Source organism: Electrona antarctica (genome assembly GCF_951216825.1).
Source record: "Electrona antarctica genome assembly, chromosome: 5".
In the NCBI taxonomy this organism is placed as follows: Eukaryota; Metazoa; Chordata; class Actinopteri; order Myctophiformes; family Myctophidae; genus Electrona; species Electrona antarctica.
In genome coordinates this window covers 1,501,019-1,525,083 of record NC_136810.1, presented here as the reverse complement: position 1 = coordinate 1,525,083, position 24,065 = coordinate 1,501,019, and the positions used below count along the sequence as shown (strand labels likewise).

Genomic DNA, 24,065 nt, shown 5'->3' with positions numbered 1-24,065 from the left:
ATTTTTACTCCACTGCATTTATTTGAAAACTTCAGTTACTAGTTAATTTGAAGATTTTGATTATTACTAAACAATAGCATACATTAATTAACCTCTTCAGCCGTATACATTTTGGCCATTTGATGACACATTGTGAACTTGTAGATCTGCTATTTTCAAATTATGTTGATAACTTGATACATTTGAAAACTTGAAAGGGGATATTCTGCATGAGAACTCTAAATAATTGAGGTATTTGTACTTTACTTGAATATTTCCAATTTCCAGTACTTTTACTTCTACTCCACTACATCTCAAAGCCAAATTTGTTACTTTTACTTCACTACAATTATTTGAAAAACTTTAGTTACTGGTTACTTTGGCGATTTTACACATTTCGGCCATTTGAAAATAGCCGATCTACAAGCTCTCGGCTATTTTCAATAGATTTTGTACACATTTTGAACTTGTGAAATGGGACATTCTGCAATATGAGTACTTTTACTTTTAGTACTTTAAGTACATTTTGATGCCGATACTTTTGTACTTTTACTCAAGTGCATTTTCAATTCCGTACTTTTACTTGTAACGAAGTACTTCTAAATTGCAGTATTGGTACTTTTACTTAAGTAAAGCAATTGAGTACTTTTCCCACCACTGCCATAATCGTAATATGCTCCTGGGTAGCATAATTAGTTCAAATCCTGGCGAGGACATCAAAGGAATTGCAGCTTAAAACGTTTAAAATCAAATGCATTTCTGCGTTTTGCACAAAGTGTTAAATATGGAACATTATAGCAAAAGGCTGATGCACACATCAAAAGGCTGCAGGTGACAGGTGACAGGTGACAGGCTGCAGGTGACAGGTGACAGGTGACAGGTGACAGGTGACAGGCTGCAGGTGACAGGTGCGTAGGGAAATAGAGTATAATGAAAAGGTTATCTTTGAAAAACCAAGAAATTAAAGGTGCCAAAAAATGTTGCTCTTTATTCGGTCGACGTTTCGGTCGCTTTCTTAGACCTTCATCAGGACAGACATTCCAAACATGGAACATTGAAATCCCTACTGTATGTGCAAATGATGTGTTTTGCATTGTTAACACTCTAATCGCTCAGAGTTATTTAATCCATTACATTATAGCGCCCATTCGATTTATAAACACGGACCCCTTTTCCGGACGGACCGGAAGTTGTTGTTGATGTCTGTGTAGCAGCTAACAATAGCCACACCACTCTAGAGTCGATCGACAACAACGGGAGACAAGAATAAATCTATCGTGACTAGCGACTGGACCGCGGAGCGCCGTCTAACACAGGATCTTTTTTCATAATTAGACGGGATGATTTAGATCACGAGTTATTAATGTTTTAAGATTTTCGTTTTCATCAGCTAAACAGGGGAGGGAGTTTTTCGATGACGTCTCACTCTTGCACAACATCGAGGATTGCCCAACAGGCGCTCCCAGGCTGTGGAGCCATGCGATCCGTTCTCATATCAATAAACTTCGTCTTTTGGACACTTCTTCGTCCTGGGCGTCGGACGTTACTAATAGAAAGGACAAAGAACTTCGTCCTGGGCGATGGGAGTGTTAACAGAATAGGCTATAAGCAAATCAATATTGAGTAGGTTGCTATAGTATATTCTATGTCGTTTTGCATTGCAAAGATTTCCCTTTGGGACCCGTGTGGGAACTGTGTGGGTGTCATTTTGACATTTTTGACATGCGGATTCCTGATACTGTTGGCAACCTGGCTGTAGAAATATATTATACATTGTTTTGTAATGGTGTGTGGGTTTGTGCCGTCTGATTTTTACTTGCGGAAAAATAATTTCAGTTGTCCATCAAAGTTTCCTGAATTCCATGACTGACGGCAGCTTATTTTTGTATTCATCCACCAGGTATGCAGTCCTGCGAGACCCAGCAGGCTGGCTGAGCGTGAACCCAGTCAGAGGAACTGTCAACACCTCGGCCTCTTTGGACCGCGAGTCGCCTTATGTCCACAACAACAAATACACTGCCGTCTTCATCGCTACAGATAACGGTGAGTAGAACCCGCCTGGCAGGGAACCACAGAGTAAATAAGACACAGTTCAAACAGAGGAGCATATTCTATTCAAACTGCTCTACGATGGAATTTATGGTAAATATACCATGGATTGAAGCTAACAAGTCAGCCTGCAGCAGTTTCTATGAGAAGAGTGGCTGGCACGCACGCACGCACGCACGCACGCACGCACGCACGCACGCACGCACGCACGCACGCACGCACACACACACACACACACACACATACTGTACATGAATCATGATATATACTGGTAGCCATTGTAGATATTTGAGTTTGTTTTCCTCGCCATATTTATACTGCATTTGTAATGTAATGTCTTGCTCCAGTGCAGAGCAGTAAACTCTAAAAAAAATAAAAAAAATAAAGAATTGTGTGCTCAATGTTGACAAGAGCCAGAAGTACTTATGTAGCATTGTCTGTGTGTTGAAGCTGCCATCTTCCTACAGACAATGAGATGCTGGAGCTGGCGCTGTGTGGCCATACACACTTCTGGCGCTGTGTGACCATACAGTACACACTCTGGCTGGTATGGCTGTAAAGTACGCTCTCTGTTTGGCAGTGTCTGTGAAACTGCTGGTCAGAGACGAGCTAAGGCTTGGAGAGAGTCTCCTCATGCTCTCTTTCTCTCCATGTCACCCTCTTGCACTGAAGATTCTGACTGTAGCATATCCAGTGCCATTTCACAAGTTCAAAATGTGTACAAAATCTATTGAAATAGCAGATCAACAAGCTCACAATGCGTCGCGTTGCGACGCATTGTGAGCTTGTAGATCGTCTATTTTCAAATGGCCAAAATGTATAGGGTTGAAGTGGTTAATGTATGTTATCTAAACAAAATTAAAATCTCCAAAGTAACTAGTAACTGAAGTTTTCAAATAATTGTAGTGGAGTAAAAGTACAAATTTTGGCTCTGGAAAGTACTTAGTTACTTTCCACCACTGAGCATATATATTAGAGGACGGTGTTAGAAGTGGGTGTATGAGCAGGAGGAGGTGTAAGAACGGGTGGTTTGATTGGGTGTATGAGCAGGAGGAGGTGTAAGAACGGGTGGTTTGATTGGGTGTATGAGCAGGAGGAGGTGTAAGAACGGGTGGTTTGATTGATCGATTGACCTTTTCATTTCACAGTATCACGGGTACATTTCAAACGAAAGCACAAGTCAATACAAAAGCTAGTATTTTATTTATTTATTTATCACAGTATAAAAACAATACAATAAACATACAAAAATAGACACATGGAACCAAATGGACCCTTTAGGGTCCATTTGGTTCCATTTGTACAATCAGACCCATAAGGATCAATTTGGTTCCTAACTATCTCTAATTGAGCTAGGTACCCCCTGGAACTCCCTCAAGTACCCCTAGGGGTACTTTCCACGCCCCCTTCCGGTAGCTAGTGGTGTCATTTAACATTAGGCATTTACACTTTTTTTCTCTGGAGAATCTAAGTACATTTCCTAATGTTAAAATGTCAAAGACCGATAATAATATGAAGAAAACACAATGGTATAACAACTCAAATAAGTAGAATAAACCGTACCTTTACAAAACGGTAGTTTGTGGCTTGTGAAAATACCTCTTTTAACATGGAAGTCTATGGACCGCAGAAAAAATAACACCATTAGCTCCAAAAGGGGGTGTGGAAAGGGGGCGGGGAGATGCTGTGAGATAGGCCTATTGGGTTTAGGAGGAGGAGGTGCAGTAGTTGGTTGTAGGAGGAGGTATAGAGGAGATGTAATAATTGGGTTTGGGAGGAGGAGGAGGTGCAGTAGTTGGTTGTAGGAGGAGGTATAGAGGAGATGTAATAATTGGGTGTAGGAGGAGAGGAGGTGCAGTAGTCGATAGGAGGTATAGAGGAGATGTAATAATTGGGTTTAGGAGGAGGAGGTGCAATAGTTGATAGGAGGTATAGAGGAGATGTAATAATTGGGTTTAGGAGGAGGAGGTGCAATAGTTGATAGGAGGTATAGAGGAGATGTAATAATTGGGTGTAGGAGGAGAGGAGGTGCAGTAGTCGATAGGAGGTATAGAGGAGATGTAATAATTGGGTTTAGGAGGAGGAGGTGCAATAGTTGATAGGAGGTATAGAGGAGATGTAATAATTGGGTTTAGGAGGAGGAGGTGCAATAGTTGATAGGAGGTATAGAGGAGATGTAATAATTGGGTGTAGGAGGAGAGGAGGTGCAGTAGTTGATTGTAGGAGGAGGTATAGAGGAGATGTAATAATTGGGTGTAGGAGGAGGAGGTGCAGTAGTTGATTGTAGGAGGAGGTATACATTACATTACATTACATTACAGTCATTTAGCAGACGCTTTTATCCAAAGCGACTTACAATAAGTGTATTCAACATAGGTAGGGAACAAAAACGTATAGAGGAGATGTAATAATTGGGTATAGGAGGAGGAGGTGTAACAATTCAAGCGGAGGAGGACATTCTCCAATTACTCCCATGGGAAAGGCTAACACATTATTCTCTAAGTAAATTATCTGTCTGGAGCTCTGTTCATGGAGCTGAGTGGTTAGTGAGCACGTCTGGGGAGCCGGAGCCCCTGGTGGTCCCAGGTATGATTCCAGGCCAGGTCAGCAATGTGTCGATGTGTGTCCCTGCAGAGCAATAATACCCCACATTGCTCCCCGACTCAGTGCCGTAGAATCCAATGGCTGCTCCTAGTTGTTATAGGATGGGTATAAAATACAGAGGACGAATTTTCACCCATGTCAATTATATACATATAAATACATAACAAAAAAAACACCCCAAAGGAGCGGGGGCTATCGTTTTTTTGAGTGGTGTAAACCACTCCTACAACTGGCTTTTGTGTGCAGAAACAAATGAGCATGGTTGCTATGTTCAAAATAATTTCTGACGTAATTAAATCACACCCGGGTGAACTGGATGACCGTAGCAACCATGCTCATTTTTTCTGCACAAAAAAAGCCAGTTGTGAAATCACATCCGGGTGTGATTTCATTACGTCAGATCAGAGCTGATCATGCTATATAAAACCTTACACCACTCAGTTCACACGGGTGTGATTTTTAACACGAGGCCTGCCGGGAACATAGGAATTTTAAAACGTAGAATCTTGTGGCCTGCCACAAACGGAAAAGCCGTTTTAACAGCGATGTATTAATTAATGCATGTTTTAATACGATCGTATCGAAATCTACCGTCAGTTAGCTTTGTTATGCTTCTGACACAATGGGCGCGGCCATTTTGAAAATGCGCGCGCATCCACTTACATTGCCGGCTCTGGTTTCAGACGGCTTTATCTCACAGAAGCGACATTGCAGAGGACGCTTTGTCCCAGACAAGCGTTTTCAACGGCCTGTAGCAGGCGCTGTGATACTCGCGGTCAGCTTTTTCCACCGCCGAGCGAGACAACAACAACCGGTCATGATACCACACACAGCAGCTTTTCACAGGAACAATGCGATTACGGATATTTGGATCTTCAAAGTAAGTGTTACGCGCGATAAAACCTTGGCAATACGCAATCGAGGGATTAATTAATGGCGGCAGGCAGACGGTTAAGACTGTATTTGAGAAGCATACATGCTGATACCATTCAACCCATTTTGGGAGGGAACCCCTTTTAGTGTTTTAAACATTATGTTATAATTTAGCTATTGAAAAATAGCAGATCTACAAGCTCATAGCGCGCCACCGAGTGCCACGCTACGAGCTTGTAGGTCTGCTATTTTTGAAAAATCGTGAAAATGTGCCTCAAATCTGAATATTATATTCTTTCAGAGTGAACATTTTTAACTCAAATCTTTGCTTCTGGGGGGGAGGTCCCTGGAACTACATGTTTTTAGATGGGGGTCGGTGGCCAATTAGGCCTACAAATATTTTCTGGGGTCCTTGACATGAAATATTGAGCAGAGCACCACTGATATATAGAAACATGGGTATTTCAGAAAACTGTCATGATTTAGAAGACATATTTTTAAAATTTCGATGTCAGGTCAAAATGGGTTGAGAGGGCTGTGGGTAAGAACAGAGCTGGAACTCAGTATACTGTACATTCTGAACACATTTCCATGCAAACCTCGGCTGCCATAAGCTCTGGTCATTAGAACTACCTGCCAACATGTCCCATCCAGCCTCATAACTGATAGGACTATCTGCTATGAACAGCATGGGAATGTTTGATGTAATCATACAGGCTGCTGTATTAGCCAGGATATCTTTATCTGTGGTGCCTTGTGCTCTCCCTCCTCTCCCCGGGGACAAGGTGAAGATATATTGCAGTATATACTGCATCTCTACGTGTCCCTCAAACAAATAAAATAGGGGGGAAATAGGACTGTAATATAAGCTATAGAAATGTAGAGGGATTCCATCATTCTTAACAAAGAAACTACATAAATCTGTAAATAATCTATAGATCCAAGACAGAGGCTTTCCATCTGTTTTAGAAGCTCATGGTGTTTAATCTGGGCTTTAGTGACAAAGTGGTGTGAGGTAGAGGCCATACACCAAGCTCCATTTGGGCTGAGATGAGATGAGGCGATGATGACACAGGCATTATGGTGATGGAAGATGAAGAGGAGAGTTTAACCCCTTTTGACCTGAGATCAGATTCTAAAAATGTCTTCTAAATCCTGACAGTTTTCTGAAAAAGCTATGTTTCTATGTCAGTCGTTCTTCGATTTTTCAAAAATAGCAGACCTACAAGCTCGTAGCGTGGCACTCGGTGCCACGCTATGAGCTTGTAGATCTGCTATTTTTCAATAGCTAAAGCATAACATAATGCTAACACCAAAAGGGGTTCCCGCCAAAAATGGGATAAGGAAGAATGAGATGGGGCGAGAGAGCGATTATGTGAGAGATGGGAGTGGTCATTTAGGAAGACAAACAACTTCATTTTACCTCTAGCCAGATCCCATCCTCCGCTTCTCCCTCCACAACTGGTTAGAATAGAGCCTGCGGAACCATTGCAGCTCGAGAATCCACCATTCCTGAATGAAGTGGCTGTCTGGTGCTGGGAGTCTGGTGCAACGCACAGGGGCTGGACCTGGTGAGAGCAGGAGTGGACCTGGTGAGACGTAGGAGTGGACCTGGTGAGAGCAGGAGTGGACCTGGTGAGACATAGGAGTGGGCCTGGTGAGAGCAGGAGTGGACCTGGTGAGACGTAGGAGTGGACCTGGTGAGAGCAGGAGTGGACCTGGTGAGACGTAGGAGTGGACCTGGTGAGAGCAGGAGTGGACCTGGTGAGAGCAGGAGTGGACCTGGTGAGAGCAGGAGTGGACCTGGTGAGACGTAGGCGTGGACCTGGTGAGAGCAGGAGTGGACCTGGTGATACGTAAGAGTGGACCTGGTGAGAGCAGGAGTGGACCTGGTGAGAGCAGGAGTGGACCTGGTGAGAGCAGGAGTGGACCTGTTGAGAGCAGGAGTGGACCTGGTGAGACGTAGGAGTGGACCTGGTGAGAGCAGGAGTGGACCTGGTGAGAGCAGGAGTGGACCTGGTGAGACGTAGGAGTGGACCTGGTGAGAGCAGGAGTGTACCTGGTGAGACGTAGGAGTGGACCTGGTGAGAGCAGGAGTGGACCTGTTGAGAGCAGGAGTGGACCTGGTGAGACGTAGGAGTGGACCTGGTGAGAGCAGGAGTGGACCTGGTGAGACGTAGGAGTGGACCTGGTGAGAGCAGGAGTGGACCTGTTGAGAGCAGGAGTGGACCTGGTGAGATATAGGAGTGGACCTGGTGAGAGCAGGAGTGGACCTGGTGAGACGTAGGAGTGGACCTGGTGAGAGCAGGAGTGGACCTGGTGAGATATAGGAGTGGACCTGGTGAGAGCAGGAGTGGACCTGTTGAGAGCAGGAGTGGACCTGGTGAGATATAGGAGTGGACCTGGTGAGAGCAGGAGTGGACCTGGTGAGATATAGGAGTGGACCTGGTGAGAGCAGGAGTGGACCTGGTGAGACGTAGGAGGGGCCCGGACAGGAGTCAACCCACAGAGCCTAGTCCTTCCACATAGGAGGGGTCCGGACAGGAGTCAACCCACAGAGCCTAGTCCTTCCACATAGGAGGGGTCCGGACAGGAGTCAACCCACAGAGACCTATAGTCCCTCCACCTGCCGGAATAGTGCCTCCCAGTCCCGGCAGAGTAGTTCAGGAGGAACGGATTGTGTGGCCCTGGTCTTTCCCTAGTGGGTCTGATCGAGGGTAGCTACTGGGACGTAAGTCGGGACTTGATCAACCCCGGCTGGGTCACCTGAGTGAGGGGTATGATGTTGGGAGACCCGAAACCCAGAGGACCTTGGGATACATCACTGAGGATACGTCCCAGGTGATGACCTTGGGATACATCACTGAGGATACGTCCCAGGTGATGACCTTGGGATACATCACTGAGGATACGTCCCAGGTGCATCCATGCGATGTATTTTTGTTTTAGAATGTGTACCATAGTGGACAGACAGTGGGCCTGACATGATTAATTCACAAAATAGCATTGTTGTCGGTGAACATTCACCACCCCGCCCACGATATTATGTTCCCGTCGCTATACAACCATGGCAAGGAGCTCTACCGCAATATCAAGCAGAGGTGTGGACTCCAGACTTGGACTCCAGACTCGACTTAAAATTGAACCCATTTAGCGCTATCATTTATTGAAAAATTAGGACCTAATTCATGCCAGCATTTTTTCCAGTCGAGCTGGATAAAAGCGCAATTGACAAAGGTCTTCGGCAATGGCGGTAAGCGTTAGTATCAAAATTAGGCTTCAATTGACAAAGGTCTTCGGCAATGGCGGTAAGCGTTAGTATCAAAATTAGGCTTCAATTGACAAAGGACTTCGGCAATAAGTGTTAAGACTAAATTGAAAAATAAAAATAAAATACTTGGACTTACTTGGAAAAAAAAGTTTTAGGACTTGGACTTCAATTGGGACTTAACTTGCCTGTCTTGACTCGGGACTTCTGAGGTTGACTTACTTGCAAAACAGTGACTTTTTGACAGACAGACAGACAGACAGACAGACAGACAATAATCCTCCACTCTCAGTGTTGGAGGGATTACAGTCATGTATGTTTTACATCTAATCAGATCATTACTATATTATTGTCCATGCAATGATGAATGCAGTCCATTAGTTTGGTTATTTTATCCCATTGGCTATAATAAAAAAATGATATTCACCTTTGGTGTGTGAGTGGGTGAATATAATGCATAGGCCTATTATAAAGCACTTTGAATAAAGGCACTACTGTAGTGTATGTATATAATAAATTCACCTTTTATTAGTAGAAATATTTGAAAAAAAAAATGCAGGTTTAAGTCACACATTGGTTCTTGCTTGGGTTTTTCCTGTTTAAATTGTGTGGTTGTGTGTGTGTGTGTGTGCGTGCGTGCGTTGGTGTTTTCAGGCAGTCCTCCAGCCACAGGTACCGGCTCCCTGGTCATCCACCTTCAGGACTACAACGACAACGCCCCCTACGTGTTTCCGTCGGTAGCGCGCGTGTGCGAGGACGCCCAGGACATGAACGTGGCCGTGGTCGGGGGGCGGGACAGAGACATCCACCCCAACGCCGGACCCTTCAAGATCGAGCTGGGGAAACAGCCTGGGCTGGACAAGACATGGAAGGTCACCAGGGTCAACTGTGAGTAATTAATGCACCAGCACTCATTAACCAATCTAACTGATTTATCATCGTCAGGGGCGTGCAGAGAGTGTTAGAGGGGAAAGTCCTGTAAAAAGGGCACTTTTGGACAAAAAATAGCAGATCTACAAGCTCACAACGCGTCGCGCTGCGACACGTTGAGAGCTTGTAGATCAGCTATTTTCAGGGCGCAACCCAGCACTCTTTAGCTAGTGGAGATGCGGTGTGTAACGACATGGATTTCTAAACAAATTTGTTCAACGAAAAATACTCTGTTCAAGTTCAGGAGCAATCCTCCTGAATGCTGCCTTCCGGTATGACATTGGCACGTTTGACTGTCAAGGGTTCAGCCTCCAGGAAGAAACCCTAAATACAAAGGGAATACACCATTGTACATAAAAACGACTCCAGGGTGTCTAATGAAGTACTGTCACCTCATAGACACACTGGAAAAATAATTGTGTCACTCCATCTTTAACTCAACCGTGTCTTTTATATTTTATTGTCATTAAACAAACATACATACATGTAAATCAAGCCCTATTAAAGGCCAGGTCAGTTTGGGTATGCCTGATTAGGCATTAAGGCAATAGGTAAAAGACCTGCAGTGACTATACAATACTTAGTTAATTAATGACACATATTGACTCCCAAACATATGAATGATGTAGTATAAACATAGTTATTAGCATTTCTGTATATTCACCGTTGGCCCATGTGGCTGCTCGGGGTCTTGTGGAGGCTTCTGGATTCTTGGTTCTGTGGTTTTAGTGAATCTAGTCTCTTTATCCTGCCTTAGCCAAGGCCAGAGCCCCTCCTCTCAGGAGGGATCAAGTCAGCCATAGGCTGTTGGGATTTAAGTTAGCCCAGGAAGTAAGTGGAGAAGGAATGCTTGTCTTCTACCCCCTTTTTGAAAACAGTCCCTTGACTTGAAGGCAGTCCTCTTGGGAGGTTTCTTCGTCAGGAAGTGCCCCTCCAACTGAATCGTCTTCCCTTGATTAGGGTGTTGGGTATAAAAAACCTTTTGGAACGCACTCGCCCTCCTGGCGGCGCCTCCTTGTGCAGAAACAGGAAACAGACACCATTTGTTGCCATGGTTAACATCATGCCATTGTGTTACCTGTTATTTTGTTTGTACAGTTACATTGCATTGCATCGTGTATTTGTTTGTGTGATTAAGGACATGATATGAGACAGATAGCGGGAAAATGAAAATCTAGTCATTGTTGGCTTATCCATTGCTATCCATTTCTATGAGAACAAAGCTATTAAGGATTAAACCTACGGAAACATTTACATTCACTTAGTCGTTTCAATTACATTTCTACCTTTAGATAAATGCTGGAGCAGTATGGGTATGGGTTGGCGCCCCAGCATGTGTCTTCCGTGAGGAAGAAGCCCAACAAACCCACGGTGAGGCCTTTAGGAGGGCCTGCGGCACCACCGAGGGCTAGGTGGAGTCTGCGGAACCATTGCGGCTCGAGAATCCACCATTCCTGAATGAAGTGCATGGGACTGTTTTTGTCGACTAAAACTAAGACGAAAAATGTTCGTCGACTACCTTTTTCCACTGACGAAAACTAAATGGAAACTAAATGAAAACTAAGCTATTATGACTAAAACTAAGCTAAATGTATCGACAATTTCGTCAACAGATAGAAACTACACTAAAATGTTAGGAAGGGACTAGTGGACAAGAGATCCAGTATAAGTCATTTTACACTTGGTGTTTTGGCCCGCCAAAACACATTTTAGTCTACTAAATCAACTGTAGATTTTGTCGACTAAAATATCATGACATTTAGTCGACTAAAACTAGACTAACACTAAAACATTCCAGGTGACTAAAATATGACAAACCAGAGGAGAAAACTTTAAAAAAAAAAATCAAAATGAGGCAGACTCTTCACATACTAGAGCATGTCTGAAATAAGTGTCAGAGCTGAAATCGACATGTAAATATGAAATAAATGCTTAAACATGTAGCTAGGTGTAATGTTAGAGACCACAGAAGACATGTAAATATGAAATAAATGCTTAAACATGTAGCTAGGTGTAATGTTAGAGACCACAGAAGACATGTAAATATGAAATAAATGCTTAAACATGTAGCTAGGTGTAATGTTAGAGTCCACAGAAGTGAACCTTTCAAGCCTGTTTTCTTAACTCGCTGTTTTCTGCAAGACATTACTCTATAAGCCATATCTTCGAAACTGGTCAAACTGAACAACCAATATGTCAATATTGAAGCTATGATTCCCTGCTTTCATATGACATACAAAAAAAAAAGAATCCAATGGCAGTCTCTCAGTCAAATGTGGTCACATATGTTCCTGGTGAGTCTGAATCTGGGAATCGAATCGAATGCGACCCCCTAGCTTGTCTCGCGTGTCTTTCCCTTTCCTTTGCCACTGCAGTCATTACCTGATGTAATTCACTCTTCGCTAAGTCCCACCCAAGCCCGTTCTTGGCCAATACCACGTTAGCGACGGTTACTATGTTAGGATCCTGGTCACGCTTTCAATGCTGGTCAAAATGTTTAAGCAGTGTCAATAAATATATTTGCTGTACAGCATGTGTGGACCTCAGGAAGAGGGTTTGTTTTCTTACCTTGTTATGAGCAAACTAGTCCATTCCATGAATAATATGCAGTTTCTAAAAAATGTCAACGTTGTCTTGTTTTTGTTTTGACTTCAGTGTTGCCACATTGTGTGAGAGAAATAAGCCAACCCACCTCCAAAAACAAGCCAACTCTTAAAGCCAAATCAAGAAAAACAAGCCAAAACAAACACAATAATGACCATATATAATCATAATAAAAAGATTGTATGCATTTATCAATATAAATACTATGTAGGCCTATGTCTATGATAATTAATGTTTTGGCAATGTATTACATACACTAATTATTAGCCTTAAGCCAAAAGTAGCGGGAAATAAGCAGACCTGGCAACCCTGACAAGTTTGTGTGGAAAGAAGTTCCGGTTTGCCTACAAAACGATCTGATTGGTCCAAATCTGTACACCCACTTCTGAAGTAGCCTCGGTCTCAGGCTTACCATCCAGGGCCAGGCCGTTGGATGTAAACAAATGTATTTGATCTCGTCCACTTGTCGCAAACACCATACACAATTTTGGACGTGTTTGAGGGAGACACTTTAGGAGAAATGTCTGGGACTGCAGCTGGGTGCATCTCAAACAGCATGGCGACTTGTTTACAAACGTTGGGAACACCAGAACCGCTTCACTGTATATCTCCAACCAAAATAGTTACTTTATAAATCTATCAAAAGACGAAAATAAAACGGCATGAGTTTTCCTGATGTCATAAACTGTCAGCTTTTGTTGTGTTCGCTTATGTGCTAACTGACTGACTTTGAGAGCTGTTTCCCCGTTACAATGGAAGTCTATGAGAGCCTATTTGTATAGATAGGGCCTACTATTAAACTGCACAGCGGAGCGAAATAATTCATGGAATGGACTAGTTTGCTCATAACAAGGTAAGAAAACAAACCCTCTTTCTGAGGTCCACACATGCTGTACAGCAAATATATTTATTGACACTGCTTAAACATTTTGACCAGCATTGAAAGCGTGACCAGGATCCTAACATAGTAACCGTCGCTAACGTGGTATTGGCCAAGAACGGGCTTGGGTGGGACTTAGCGAAGAGTGAATTGGTTAAGTGTGACTATATGAACATTGACTTTCCATCAAAAAGAGAGGCAGCCATCTAAATGCCTGCAAGTCTGCAACCTAAATACATTTTTAATGTTAGCTGGATAGCTATAATAAGCATTTAACTCTCCTTTTTGCAACCATAAACATTGTTCTTTATATACACACAGTCACACACACACACAGACGTATGCACACATTGTGCTATATCTGTAATTTAAACAGAATAAGAGGTTCAGTGGTGATTGAAAACAGAATGGGAGACAGAGGCCAGCCAGGAAGCGGCAACATTCGGATATCCTTTTATATCTGAATGATTGTGTAGGCCGACGTTCATTCATTGTAAAGAAAGGTTTCTTGTTCTATTATCTCGGGAATACGATACTGTGTCACTTCATGGGAAAACTGTGGATATATACCCCGTCTCTAAATCCTATAACAGCTAGCCAAGATGGAGAAAAGGGCTGCGGAGGGACATGATACAAGGTGGAGGGCGTTAGCCCATTTTGGGCGGGAAACCCTTTTGGTGTTTTAAGCATTATGTTATACTTTTGCTATTGAAAATGGCAGATCTACAAGCTCATAGCGCGGCACCGAGTGCCGCGCTATGAGCTTGTAGGTCTGCTATTTTTGAAAAATCGTGAAAATGTTTCGCAAATCTTTGAAAATATATTCTTTCAGAGTGAACATTTTTAACTCAAATCTTTGCTTCTGGGAGGGGGGTACCTGGAACAACATATTTTCAGATGTGGGTCAGCGACCAATTACATATAATTTTTGGGGTCCTTGACATGAAATATTGAGCACCACTGACATATAAAGTTATTTCAGAAAACTGTCAGCATTTAGAAGACATTTTTTTAAATGTCGACGTCAGGCCTAAACGCGTTAGAGGGACAACCAAGACACATTGATTGTGGGCTGCATGACTGCCAGAGTGGTTTGAGTGACAGAGTGGCGCTATAAACCCTGCCCAGAGGTATCAGCTGTGACTGACGGCGGGGGAGGGAGCTGGGGACGCTCCTCAATCACTGCAGCTGGTGGAGACAGATAGGCTCCCACTGAAATGGACCGCTGGTGTGGACTCTAGGCAGCCATTATCTCAGCTGTGAAATAAAATAGACGTGTGTGTGTGTGTGTGTGTGTGTGTGTGTGTGTGTGTGTGTGTGTGTGTGTGTGTGTGTGTGTGTGTGTGTGTGTGTGTGTGTGTGCATGTGTGTGCGAGCGACAGAGAGAGAGAGAGAGAGAGAGAGAGAGAGAGAGAGAGAAAGTGAGAGGGAAATTGTTTATATTTATGTGAATTTCAGTCAGTAATACACGTACATACAGCTTCATTTATTTTAAATATTTCTACCGGATCTTTTTGCTCACATTATTTATGTGACTCTCCCACTATGTTCCGTGTCACGGCCATATTTACATAACATCATCCTCTCACATACTGCGTGTGCGACTGCGTGCGTGCGTGCGTGCGTGCGTGCGTGCGTGCGTGCGTGCGTGCGTGCGTGCGTGCGCGCGTGCCCATCATAGACACTCCAGGTTGGTTAGTAGCCTGTAGGCCTACATTATAGTTTTTAGAATCTGCCTCTGTATTGTGAAATGAGTGAAACACACAAACTATACTGACTTTGTAAATTAAAAACAATAATTCATAATGTATTTGTATAGTTGTGGCTTGTTTTCCTCACTAGACCCACTGGAAGCCCCTCAGTCACACAGGCCCGCTCCTTCACTCGCCATCGTTCAGCTACAGATATGCTCAAGCTGTATTAACGAATAACGCATTGAAGACCTAGACATGGATCTATTGAATACTCTGACTTTCAAATTGTACATGCATTTTGTTTCGATGGTATTGTTCCACTTTCAATGTGAACATGTGTTTTCTTATGCCAATAAAGCCCTTTGAATTGAATTTAATTGAGAGGAGAACGAACATCATTATCGTACAGTGTTTACACCAGTTATATTGAAACTCTTTATTTGGAATACCCCTTGAGATACAATATCTCGTTTTCGAGAGGGTCCACACGTATACAGTCCATACAGTTCACGTCCCTCCTCTCCCTCCACAGCCACACACTCACAGATCCTCCTCTCCCTCCACAGCCACACACTCACAGATCCTCCTCTCCCTCCACAGCCACACACTCACAGATCCTCCTCTCCCTCCACAGCCACACACTCACAGATCCTCCTCTCCCTCCACAGCCACACACTCACAGATCCTCCTCTCCCTCCACAGCCACACACTCACAGATCCTCCTCCACAGCCACACACTCACAGATCCTCCTCTTCCTCCACAGCCACACTCACAGATCCTCCTCTCCCTCCACAGCCACACACTCACAGATCCTCCTCCACAGCCACACACTCACAGATCCTCCTCTTCCTCCACAGCCACACTCACAGATCCTCCTCTCCCTCCACAGCCACACTCACAGATCCTCCACAGCCACACACTCACAGATCCTCCTCTCCCTCCACAGCCACACACTCACAGATCCTCCTCTCCCTCCACAGCCACACACTCACAGGTCCTCCTCTCCCTCCACAGCCACACACTCACAGATCCTCCTCTCCCTCCACAGCCACACACTCACAGGTCCTCCTCTCCCTCCACAGCCACACACTCACAGATCCTCCTCTCCCTCCACAGCCACACACTCACAGATCCTGCTCTCCCTCCACAGCCACACACTCACAGAGCCACACACTCACAGATCCTCCTCTCCCTCCACAGCCACACACTCACAGATCCTCCTCTCCCTCCACAGCCACACACTCACAGATCCTCCTCTTCCTCCACAGCCACACACTCACAGATCCTCCTCTCCCTCCACAGCCACACACTCACAGATCCTCCTCTCCCTCCACAGCCACACACTCACAGATCCTCCTCCACAGCCACACACTCACAGATCCTCCTCTTCCTCCACAGCCACACACTCACAGATCCTCCTCCTCCTCAACAGCCACACACTCACAGATCCTCCTCCTCCTCCACAGCCACACACTCACAGATCCTCCTCCTCCACAGCCACACACTCACAGATCCTCCTCTCCCTCCACAGCCACACACTCACAGATCCTCCTCTCCCTCCACAGCCACACACTCACAGATCCTCCTCTCCCTCCACAGCCACACACTCACAGATCCTCCACAGCCACACACTCACAGATCCTGCTCTTCCTCCACAGCCACACACTCACAGATCCTCCTCTTCCTCCACAGCCACACACTCACAGATCCTGCTGCTACACAGCTTGAAGAAAGACAACTACCAGCTTCCGCTGCTCATCACTGACTCGGGGGTGCCGCCTTTATCCAACAACACGGAGGTCAAAGTTCAGGTGTGCGTCTGCAAGAAGAACAAGATGCACTGCAGCTCCGCCTGGTCGCACCGTGCCAGCCTTCTAGTTCCACTTGTGACAGTCCTTCTGCTCTCACTCTGTAAGTAGCAAATAGCCTGTTTGTGCGTGCGTGCGTGCGTGCGTGCGTGCGTGCGTGCGTCAAAGTGCATGTGCAATTGCATGAATCTATGGCTTTGCACGGCAATACATAAAATGTAATAGTGACAGCTGAGCTCATTGTAAGAACGAGAAGAGTGGTGATTATTTCAGAGAGGTTTCAGAGAGGTTGTTCTGAATCAACAGCATAATAGTTTCACACCTTTGTGTTGCTTGTTTGTGAGTTTGTGTATGAGAGCAGAACAGATTGAGCTTTTGAAAGTTACGTATGTGCTACATTTCCTGATCACGACAACACAGAGAATGACCCTATCAAACAGTGTTGACCTCTCTCTCTCTCTCTCTCTCTCTCTCTCTCTCTCTCTCTCTCTCTCTCTCTCTCTCTCTCTCTCTCTCTCTCTCTCTCTCTCTCTCTCTATCCCTTTTCATGTGTCCCTGACCTGAGTTCACACTCTGTGTCCGTTCGAGAGCTGAGGGGAAATGATTGTGGCACATTCTTTTTCCATATAAAGATGTTTATCTGCTGGCAGCCACAACTTGCTCTCCTCTTCACAGACCTTTGTGAGAGGTGGAATAGGGCTGCCAGGGTCCCCTTAGAGGTGGAACAGGGCTGCCAGGGTCCCCTTAGAGGTGGAACAGGGCTGCCAGGGTCCCCTTAGAGGTGGAACAGGGCTGCCAGGGTCTCCTTAGAGGTGGAATAGGGCTGCCAGGGTCTCCTTAGAGGTGGAACAGGGCTGCCAGGGTCTCCTTAGAGGTGAAACAGGGCTGCCAGGGTCTCCTTAGAGGTGGAATAGGGCTGCCAGGGTCTCCTTAGAGGTGAAACAGGGCTGCCAGGGTCTCCTTAGAGGTGGAATAGGGCTGCCAGGGTCTCCTTAGAGGTGAAACAGGGCTGCCAGGGTCTCCTTAGAGGTGGAATAGGGCTGCCAGGGTCTCCTTAGAGGTGAAACAGGGCTGCCAGGGTCTCCTTAGAGGTGGAATAGGGCTGCCAGGGTCTCCTTAGAGGTGAAACAGGGCTGCCAGGGTCTCCTTAGAGGTGGAATAGGGCTGCCAGGGTCTCCTTAGAGGTGAAACAGGGCTGCCAGGGTCTCCTTAGAGGTGAAACAGGGCTGCCAGGGTCCCCTTAGAGGTGAAACAGGGCTGCCAGGGTCTCCTTAGAGGTGAAACAGGGCTGCCAGGGTCCCCTTAGAGGTGAAACAGGGCTGCCAGGGTCTCCTTAGAGGTGGAATAGGGCTGCCAGGGTCTCCTTAGAGGTGGAATAGGGCTGCCAGGGTCTCCTTAGAGGTGGAACAGGGCTGCCAGGGTCTCCTTAGAGGTGAAATAGGGCTGCCAGGGTCTCCTTAGAGGTGAAACAGGGTCTCCTTAGAGGTGAAACAGGGCTGCCAGGGTCTCCTTAGAGGTGGAATAGGGCTGCCAGGGTCTCCTTAGAGGTGAAATAGGGCTGCCAGGGTCTCCTTAGAGGTGGAATAGGGCTGCCAGGGTCTCCTTAGAGGTGAAATAGGGTCTCCTTAGAGGTGGAATAGGGCTGCCAGGGTCTCTTAGAGGTGGAATAGGGTCTCCTTAGAGGTGAAATAGGGCTGCCAGGGTCTCCTTATAGGTGAAATAGGGTCTCCTTAGAGGTGGAATAGGGCTGCCAGGGTCTCCTTAGAGGTGGAATAGGGTCTCCTTAGAGGTGAAATAGGGCTGCCAGGGTCTCTTAGAGGTGAAACAGGGCTGCCAGGGTCTCCTTAGAGGTGGAATAGGGCTGCCAGGGTCTCCTTAGAGGTGAAACAGGGCTGCCAGGGTCTCCTTAGAGGTGGAATAGGGCTGCCAGGGTCTCCTTAGAGGTGAAACAGGGCTGCCAGGGTCTCCTTAGAGGTGGAATAGGGCTGCCAGGGTCTCCTTAGAGGTGAAACAGGGCTGCCAGGGTCTCCTTAGAGGTGGAATAGGGCTGCCAGGGTCTCCTTAGAGGTGAAACAGGGCTGCCAGGGTCTCCTTAGAGGTGGAATAGGGCTGCCAGGGTCTCCTTAGAGGTGAAACAGGGCTGCCAGGGTCTCCTTAGAGGTGAAACAGGGCTGCCAGGGTCCCCTTAGAGGTGAAACAGGGCTGCCAGGGTCTCCTTAGAGGTGAAACAGGGCTGCCAGGGTCCCCTTAGAGGTGAAACAGGGCTGCCAGGGTCTCCTTAGAGGTGGAATAGGGCTGCCAGGGTCTCCTTAGAGGTGGAATAGGGCTGCCAGGGTCTCCTTAGAGGTGGAACAGGGCTGCCAGGGTCCCCTTAGAGGTGAAATAGGGCTGCCAGGGTCTCCTTAGAGGTGAAATAGGGCTGCCAGGGTCTCCTTAGAGGTGAAACAGGGTCTCCTTAGAGGTGAAACAGGGCTGCCAGGGTCTCCTTAGAGGTGGAATAGGGCTGCCAGGGTCTCCTTAGAGGTGAAATAGGGCTGCCAGGGTCTCCTTAGAGGTGGAATAGGGCTGCCAGGGTCTCCTTAGAGGTGAAATAGGGTCTCCTTAGAGGTGGAATAGGGCTGCCAGGGTCTCTTAGAGGTGGAATAGGGTCTCCTTAGAGGTGAAATAGGGCTGCCAGGGTCTCCTTATAGGTGAAATAGGGTCTCCTTAGAGGTGGAATAGGGCTGCCAGGGTCTCCTTAGAGGTGGAATAGGGTCTCCTTAGAGGTGAAATAGGGCTGCCAGGGTCTCTTAGAGGTGAAACAGGGCTGCCAGGGTCTCCTTAGAGGTGGAATAGGGCTGCCAGGGTCTCCTTAGAGGTGGAATAGGGTCTCCTTAGAGGTGAAATAGGGCTGCCAGGGTCTCCTTAGAGGTGAAACAGGGTCTCCTTAGAGGTGGAATAGGGTCTCCTTAGAGGTGAAATAGGGTCTCCTTAGAGGTGAAATAGGGTCTCCTTAGAGGTGAAACAGGGTCTCCTTAGAGGTGAAATAGGGCTGCCAGGGTCTCCTTAGAGGTGAAATAGGGTCTCCTTAGAGGTGGAATAGGGCTGCCAGGGTCTCCTTAGAGGTGAAATAGGGCCGCCAGGGTCTCCTTAGAGGTGAAATAGGGTCTCGTTAGAGGTGAAATAGGGTCTCGTTAGAGGTGAAATAGGGTCTCGTTAGAGGTGAAATAGGGTCTCCTTAGAGGTGGAATAGGGATCTCCTTAGAGGTGGAATAGGGCTGCCAGGGTCTCCTTAGAGGTGAAACAGGGTCTCGTTAGAGGTGAAATAGGGCTGCCAGGGTCTCCTTAGAGGTGAAATAGGGTCTCCTTAGAGGTGAAACAGGGCTGCCAGGGTCTCCTTAGAGGTGAAACAGGGTCTCCTTAGAGGTGAAACAGGGCTGCCAGGGTCTCCTTAGAGGTGAAACAGGGCTGCCAGGGTCTCCTTAGAGGTGAAATAGGGTCTCCTTAGAGGTGAAATAGGGTCTCCTTAGAGGTGAAACAGGGCTGCCAGGGTCTCCTTAGAGGTGAAATAGGGTCTCCTTAGAGGTGAAACAGGGCTGCCAGGGTCTCCTTAGAGGTGAAACAGGGCTGCCAGGGTCTCCTTAGAGGTGAAATAGGGCTGCCGGGTCTCGTTAGATTTATAAAAAAAAACAAAATAACCTGACAGAAACACAATATCTGTGGCATGAGTGCCTTGGCTTAAGGCACAAGTGTACTGTATGTCAACTTGAAGTGTGTGTGTGTGTGTGTGTGCGTGTGCGTGTGCGCATGCGCGAGTGCGTGTGTGTGTTACCATATGGAAACGTTGTGGCTTCATGTTAGTCTCTCGTTCTCGCGTTACCAGACTGTTGACTCTCGCAATTTCTAGGGCTGACCCAAAAAAATCGATTAATCGACGATCGATCGATATGCACGGGAATCGATCTTGAAATAAAAAATCGAATAGTAATTAAAAAAAAAAGCGGCCGCTTTTGGTCCGCGAGCCGGCCCCATTTGGTCCACGAGCCATACTGCATGCTGGCGCCTCGCAGACCTCGCAACGCCTCCTCCCCTCTCCCCCCTCACTCAAGTACGCCCCGCACCAATCCGATACCACATTTTATTTAATCACGTGATGCGCGCAGCACGGTGAGACGGGGCCGCCGGTATTGAAAACGCGCATCCAGCCATAGGTGTGAACGGCTTTGCCGACGTGCAAATGGGGGACAATTTAAAACAAAGGCGGCTTGCTGTAGTTTGCGACTAACATAAATTTGCGCCGTGGGTGGAACGGGTGGAAAAGTTTGGTTACATTTTAAAATACAAGAGGGGAGCTAAATGCACTGCAGTGATCCAACTATTGCAACTTCAACGGGGGGGAGAGAGAGAGAGAGAGAGTCGCGTTAGAGAGTTGCGTTAGAGAGAGAGAGGCAGAGAGAGAGAGATGCAGAGAGAGAGAGAGAGAGGAGGGGGGTCACGTTAGCAACAGGCTAAGCTCACAGCATATCGGTACGTTCGTTCTATAAACGGTAGATCCGCTCCCGTTTGGGGGCTGCTCCCAGCCCCTAAACGGTAGCGATCTACCCTTTAATAGAACGAACGTACGGTGCATTTGTTGCATGAAGCGTAGATCTGCGAGCTCGCAGCACGTCATGTCACAAACCGAAACAGCTCTCATTTGGTTTTGTCATTTTCCTCCCTCCGCAGTTAGACTGCTGATCTGTGCTGAGTGCTCTCGTTAGTTTTATTGTCCGTGGCCATGAAAAGTGCGTTCTCTCCCGAAGTTTGTTTGTTAGTTGCGGCCGCACAGGGCCTCACGGAGTCGCAGACGGCATTTTTTTATTAGTTGAAATGGAACGGCTCCTCTCTCTCTCTCTCTCTCTCTCTCTCCCAATATTATACTGCCATGTCTTAATACAGTGTTGCTTTTTACAAATACAATAAGCAAATGAAGAAGGTTGATCACAAAGTTAGTGTGCTACTTTGATGGGAATGCGACGCGATTAAGAATACCTGCCTGGGTGCTGTGCGAACAGTGAATCATTATATAGTTTCTTACCTTGTTGTGGCTCGTGCTGGTTTGAAAAAAGAAGAATTATAGGCATAATCCAATTATAATCCAAGGTTTGTTTGTCTGGAGGATGGAGATCCAACACTATGTCATATTATTAAAGTAGGCTAAGTAAACTTTAAGAAGAGCTGGTCAGTGAGAAGCTGCTCCGCTCGGCTAATTGATCTGACCTATATTTGCGCAACTGACTGGCATTTGGCAGCACCTCGCTGCTGTCATAAAGCCTCGATTAAATGACGTTTTATTTCACTTAATTTTACGGCAAGATCAGGAAAATGCCTTTCCTTTACACTTGCGTGTGCTGTTTCCACGAAGCCTCTGAGTTTATTTCAATTATATATGCAAAATGCTGTTCGTCCTGTGCTGCTTTGGATTATATATTTTAGGTAATGCCTGTGTCAGGCAGTTTTATTTAATGTTGACTTGTTACGGTCGGATGTTTATTGGGTCAAAGCAACAATTGTTGCTTATTGTTAAATAAAATAATTGAGACCAATCCAAGCATGCGTTTCTCTCTGCTATATCGTTGTTTTATTTATTTTACACCGGGGCTCCACCGGGCGCGTCAGCGTCGCGTCTCCGTCACAGTCAGGGAATGTTCCCTTTTTAATCAATGAAGGGTGGCTCCACTGCCCGCGTTGCGTGACATTAACGCGTGCATTAAAATTGAACCGGTGCGTTTTTTGACCTACGCGACGGAGACGCACCGCGTCCGGTGGAGCCCTGGCGTTAATTCATTGTGCGTCACTGCTCGCCGCGCAACCCCCCCCCCCCCCCCCCCCGTCGGATGACGAAGCGTCGACGATCGATCGCTATTCGTTTCGAAGCGTCGATCATCAAAAGCGTGATCGAAGGTCAGCCCTAGCAATTTCCAAATGCTTCATCATACAGTCTGGAGCAACGGAAGAGCTATCATGAATAAAATATAAAACAGAAGTGGAGCGTCCTCGCCCCTTCCGTTTCGTCTTTACAGTCGCGCAAATTTATCCTAATATAAATAGAAATCATCTAAGCATATATAGCTTGTTGCTTAGCAGAAAATAAAATACAAAAATAAAATATAAAGGTATTTTAAAATATATTTTCGTGAACGGAAATGGCAGATTCCTTACTCAGCTCATGGGGGCTATAGTTCCAGACGCTATATAGCATTCCTTACTCAGCTCATGGGGCTATAGTTCCAGACTATATAGCATTCCTTACTCAGCTCATGGGGCTATAGTTCCAGACTATATAGCATTCCTTACTCAGCTCATGGGGCTATAGTTCCAGACTATATAGCATTCCTTACTCAGCTCATGGGGGCTATAGTTCCAGACTCTATATAGCATTCCTTACTCAGCTCATGGGGGCTATAGTTCCAGACTCTATATAGCATTCCTTACTCAGCTCATGGGGCTATAGTTCCAGACTCTATATAGCATTCGGAGATTGTGGAATAGTTGTCTGGCTACGTGAGACTAGCTTCATGTGGTCAGCCTGTGATGTCAGTGATCCCCCCCCCCCCCCCCCCTCTCTCTCTCTCTCTCTTGCATGGGTGTGTGTTACGTGTCCTACTGCGTCAATGATTCGGTGATGATTTGATACTAATGATCTATTCCTAAGTGGACCGTCTGAGTGACCATCTCTGTTTCCTCTCTTCTGCTCTCCTCTTTCCCCAGGTCTGTAGAACCTGCTGAAACCTCCTGTAGGAGCAACAACAGAACATCAGCCACACACACACACACACACACACACACACACACACACACACACACACACACACACACACACACACACACACACACACACACACACACACACACACACACACACACACACACACACACACACACACACACACACACACAGACTGTACACTACAGCTGCCTCCATTTGAGCTGATTGTCTGCCAGGCACTTAACAATCCATCGTTAACTGTGTGTGTGTGTGTGTGTGAGAGAGAATTGAAACAGGAGGAGGGGGAGGGGGAGGAGGAGGAGGATGGGGGGGGGGTGGAGGAGGAGGTGGAGAGACACATGATGAAGGCTGGAGGTGAATGACGGCAGCTATCTGGCATGGCAGGGTCATCATGTTGCCATGGAGAGAATGGAGAGGCTGAATTGAAACAGGGGGAGGGGGAGGAGGAGGGGGAGGGGGATGGGGAGAGGGAGGGGGAGGAGGAGGAGGGGGGGGAGGAGGAGGAGGAGGTGGAGGAGGAGGTGGAGAGACACCGGATGAAGGCTGGAGTTGAATGACGGCAGCTATCTGGCATGGCAGGGTCATCATGTTGCCATGGAGAGGCTGAATTGAAACAGGAGGAGGGGG

At 46.4% G+C, this 24,065-nt stretch overlaps 1 protein-coding gene across 1 annotated transcript in view; it reads left to right on the top strand.

Annotated features, from left to right (window-relative positions):
• cdh13 (cadherin 13, H-cadherin (heart)) overlaps positions 1–23,546 on the top strand; it is a 245,941-nt gene extending 222,395 nt beyond the window's left edge. Inside the window, exons 9-12 of the mRNA XM_079500767.1 lie at positions 1,880–2,022; positions 9,428–9,661; positions 16,575–16,793; positions 23,420–23,546. Coding sequence (XP_079356893.1) covers positions 1,880–2,022; positions 9,428–9,661; positions 16,575–16,793; positions 23,420–23,427 — 604 coding nt within the window. The 3' untranslated portion in view covers positions 23,428–23,546. The remainder of the gene's footprint in view (positions 1–1,879; positions 2,023–9,427; positions 9,662–16,574; positions 16,794–23,419) is intronic.
• Positions 23,547–24,065: the final 519 nt, after the last annotated feature.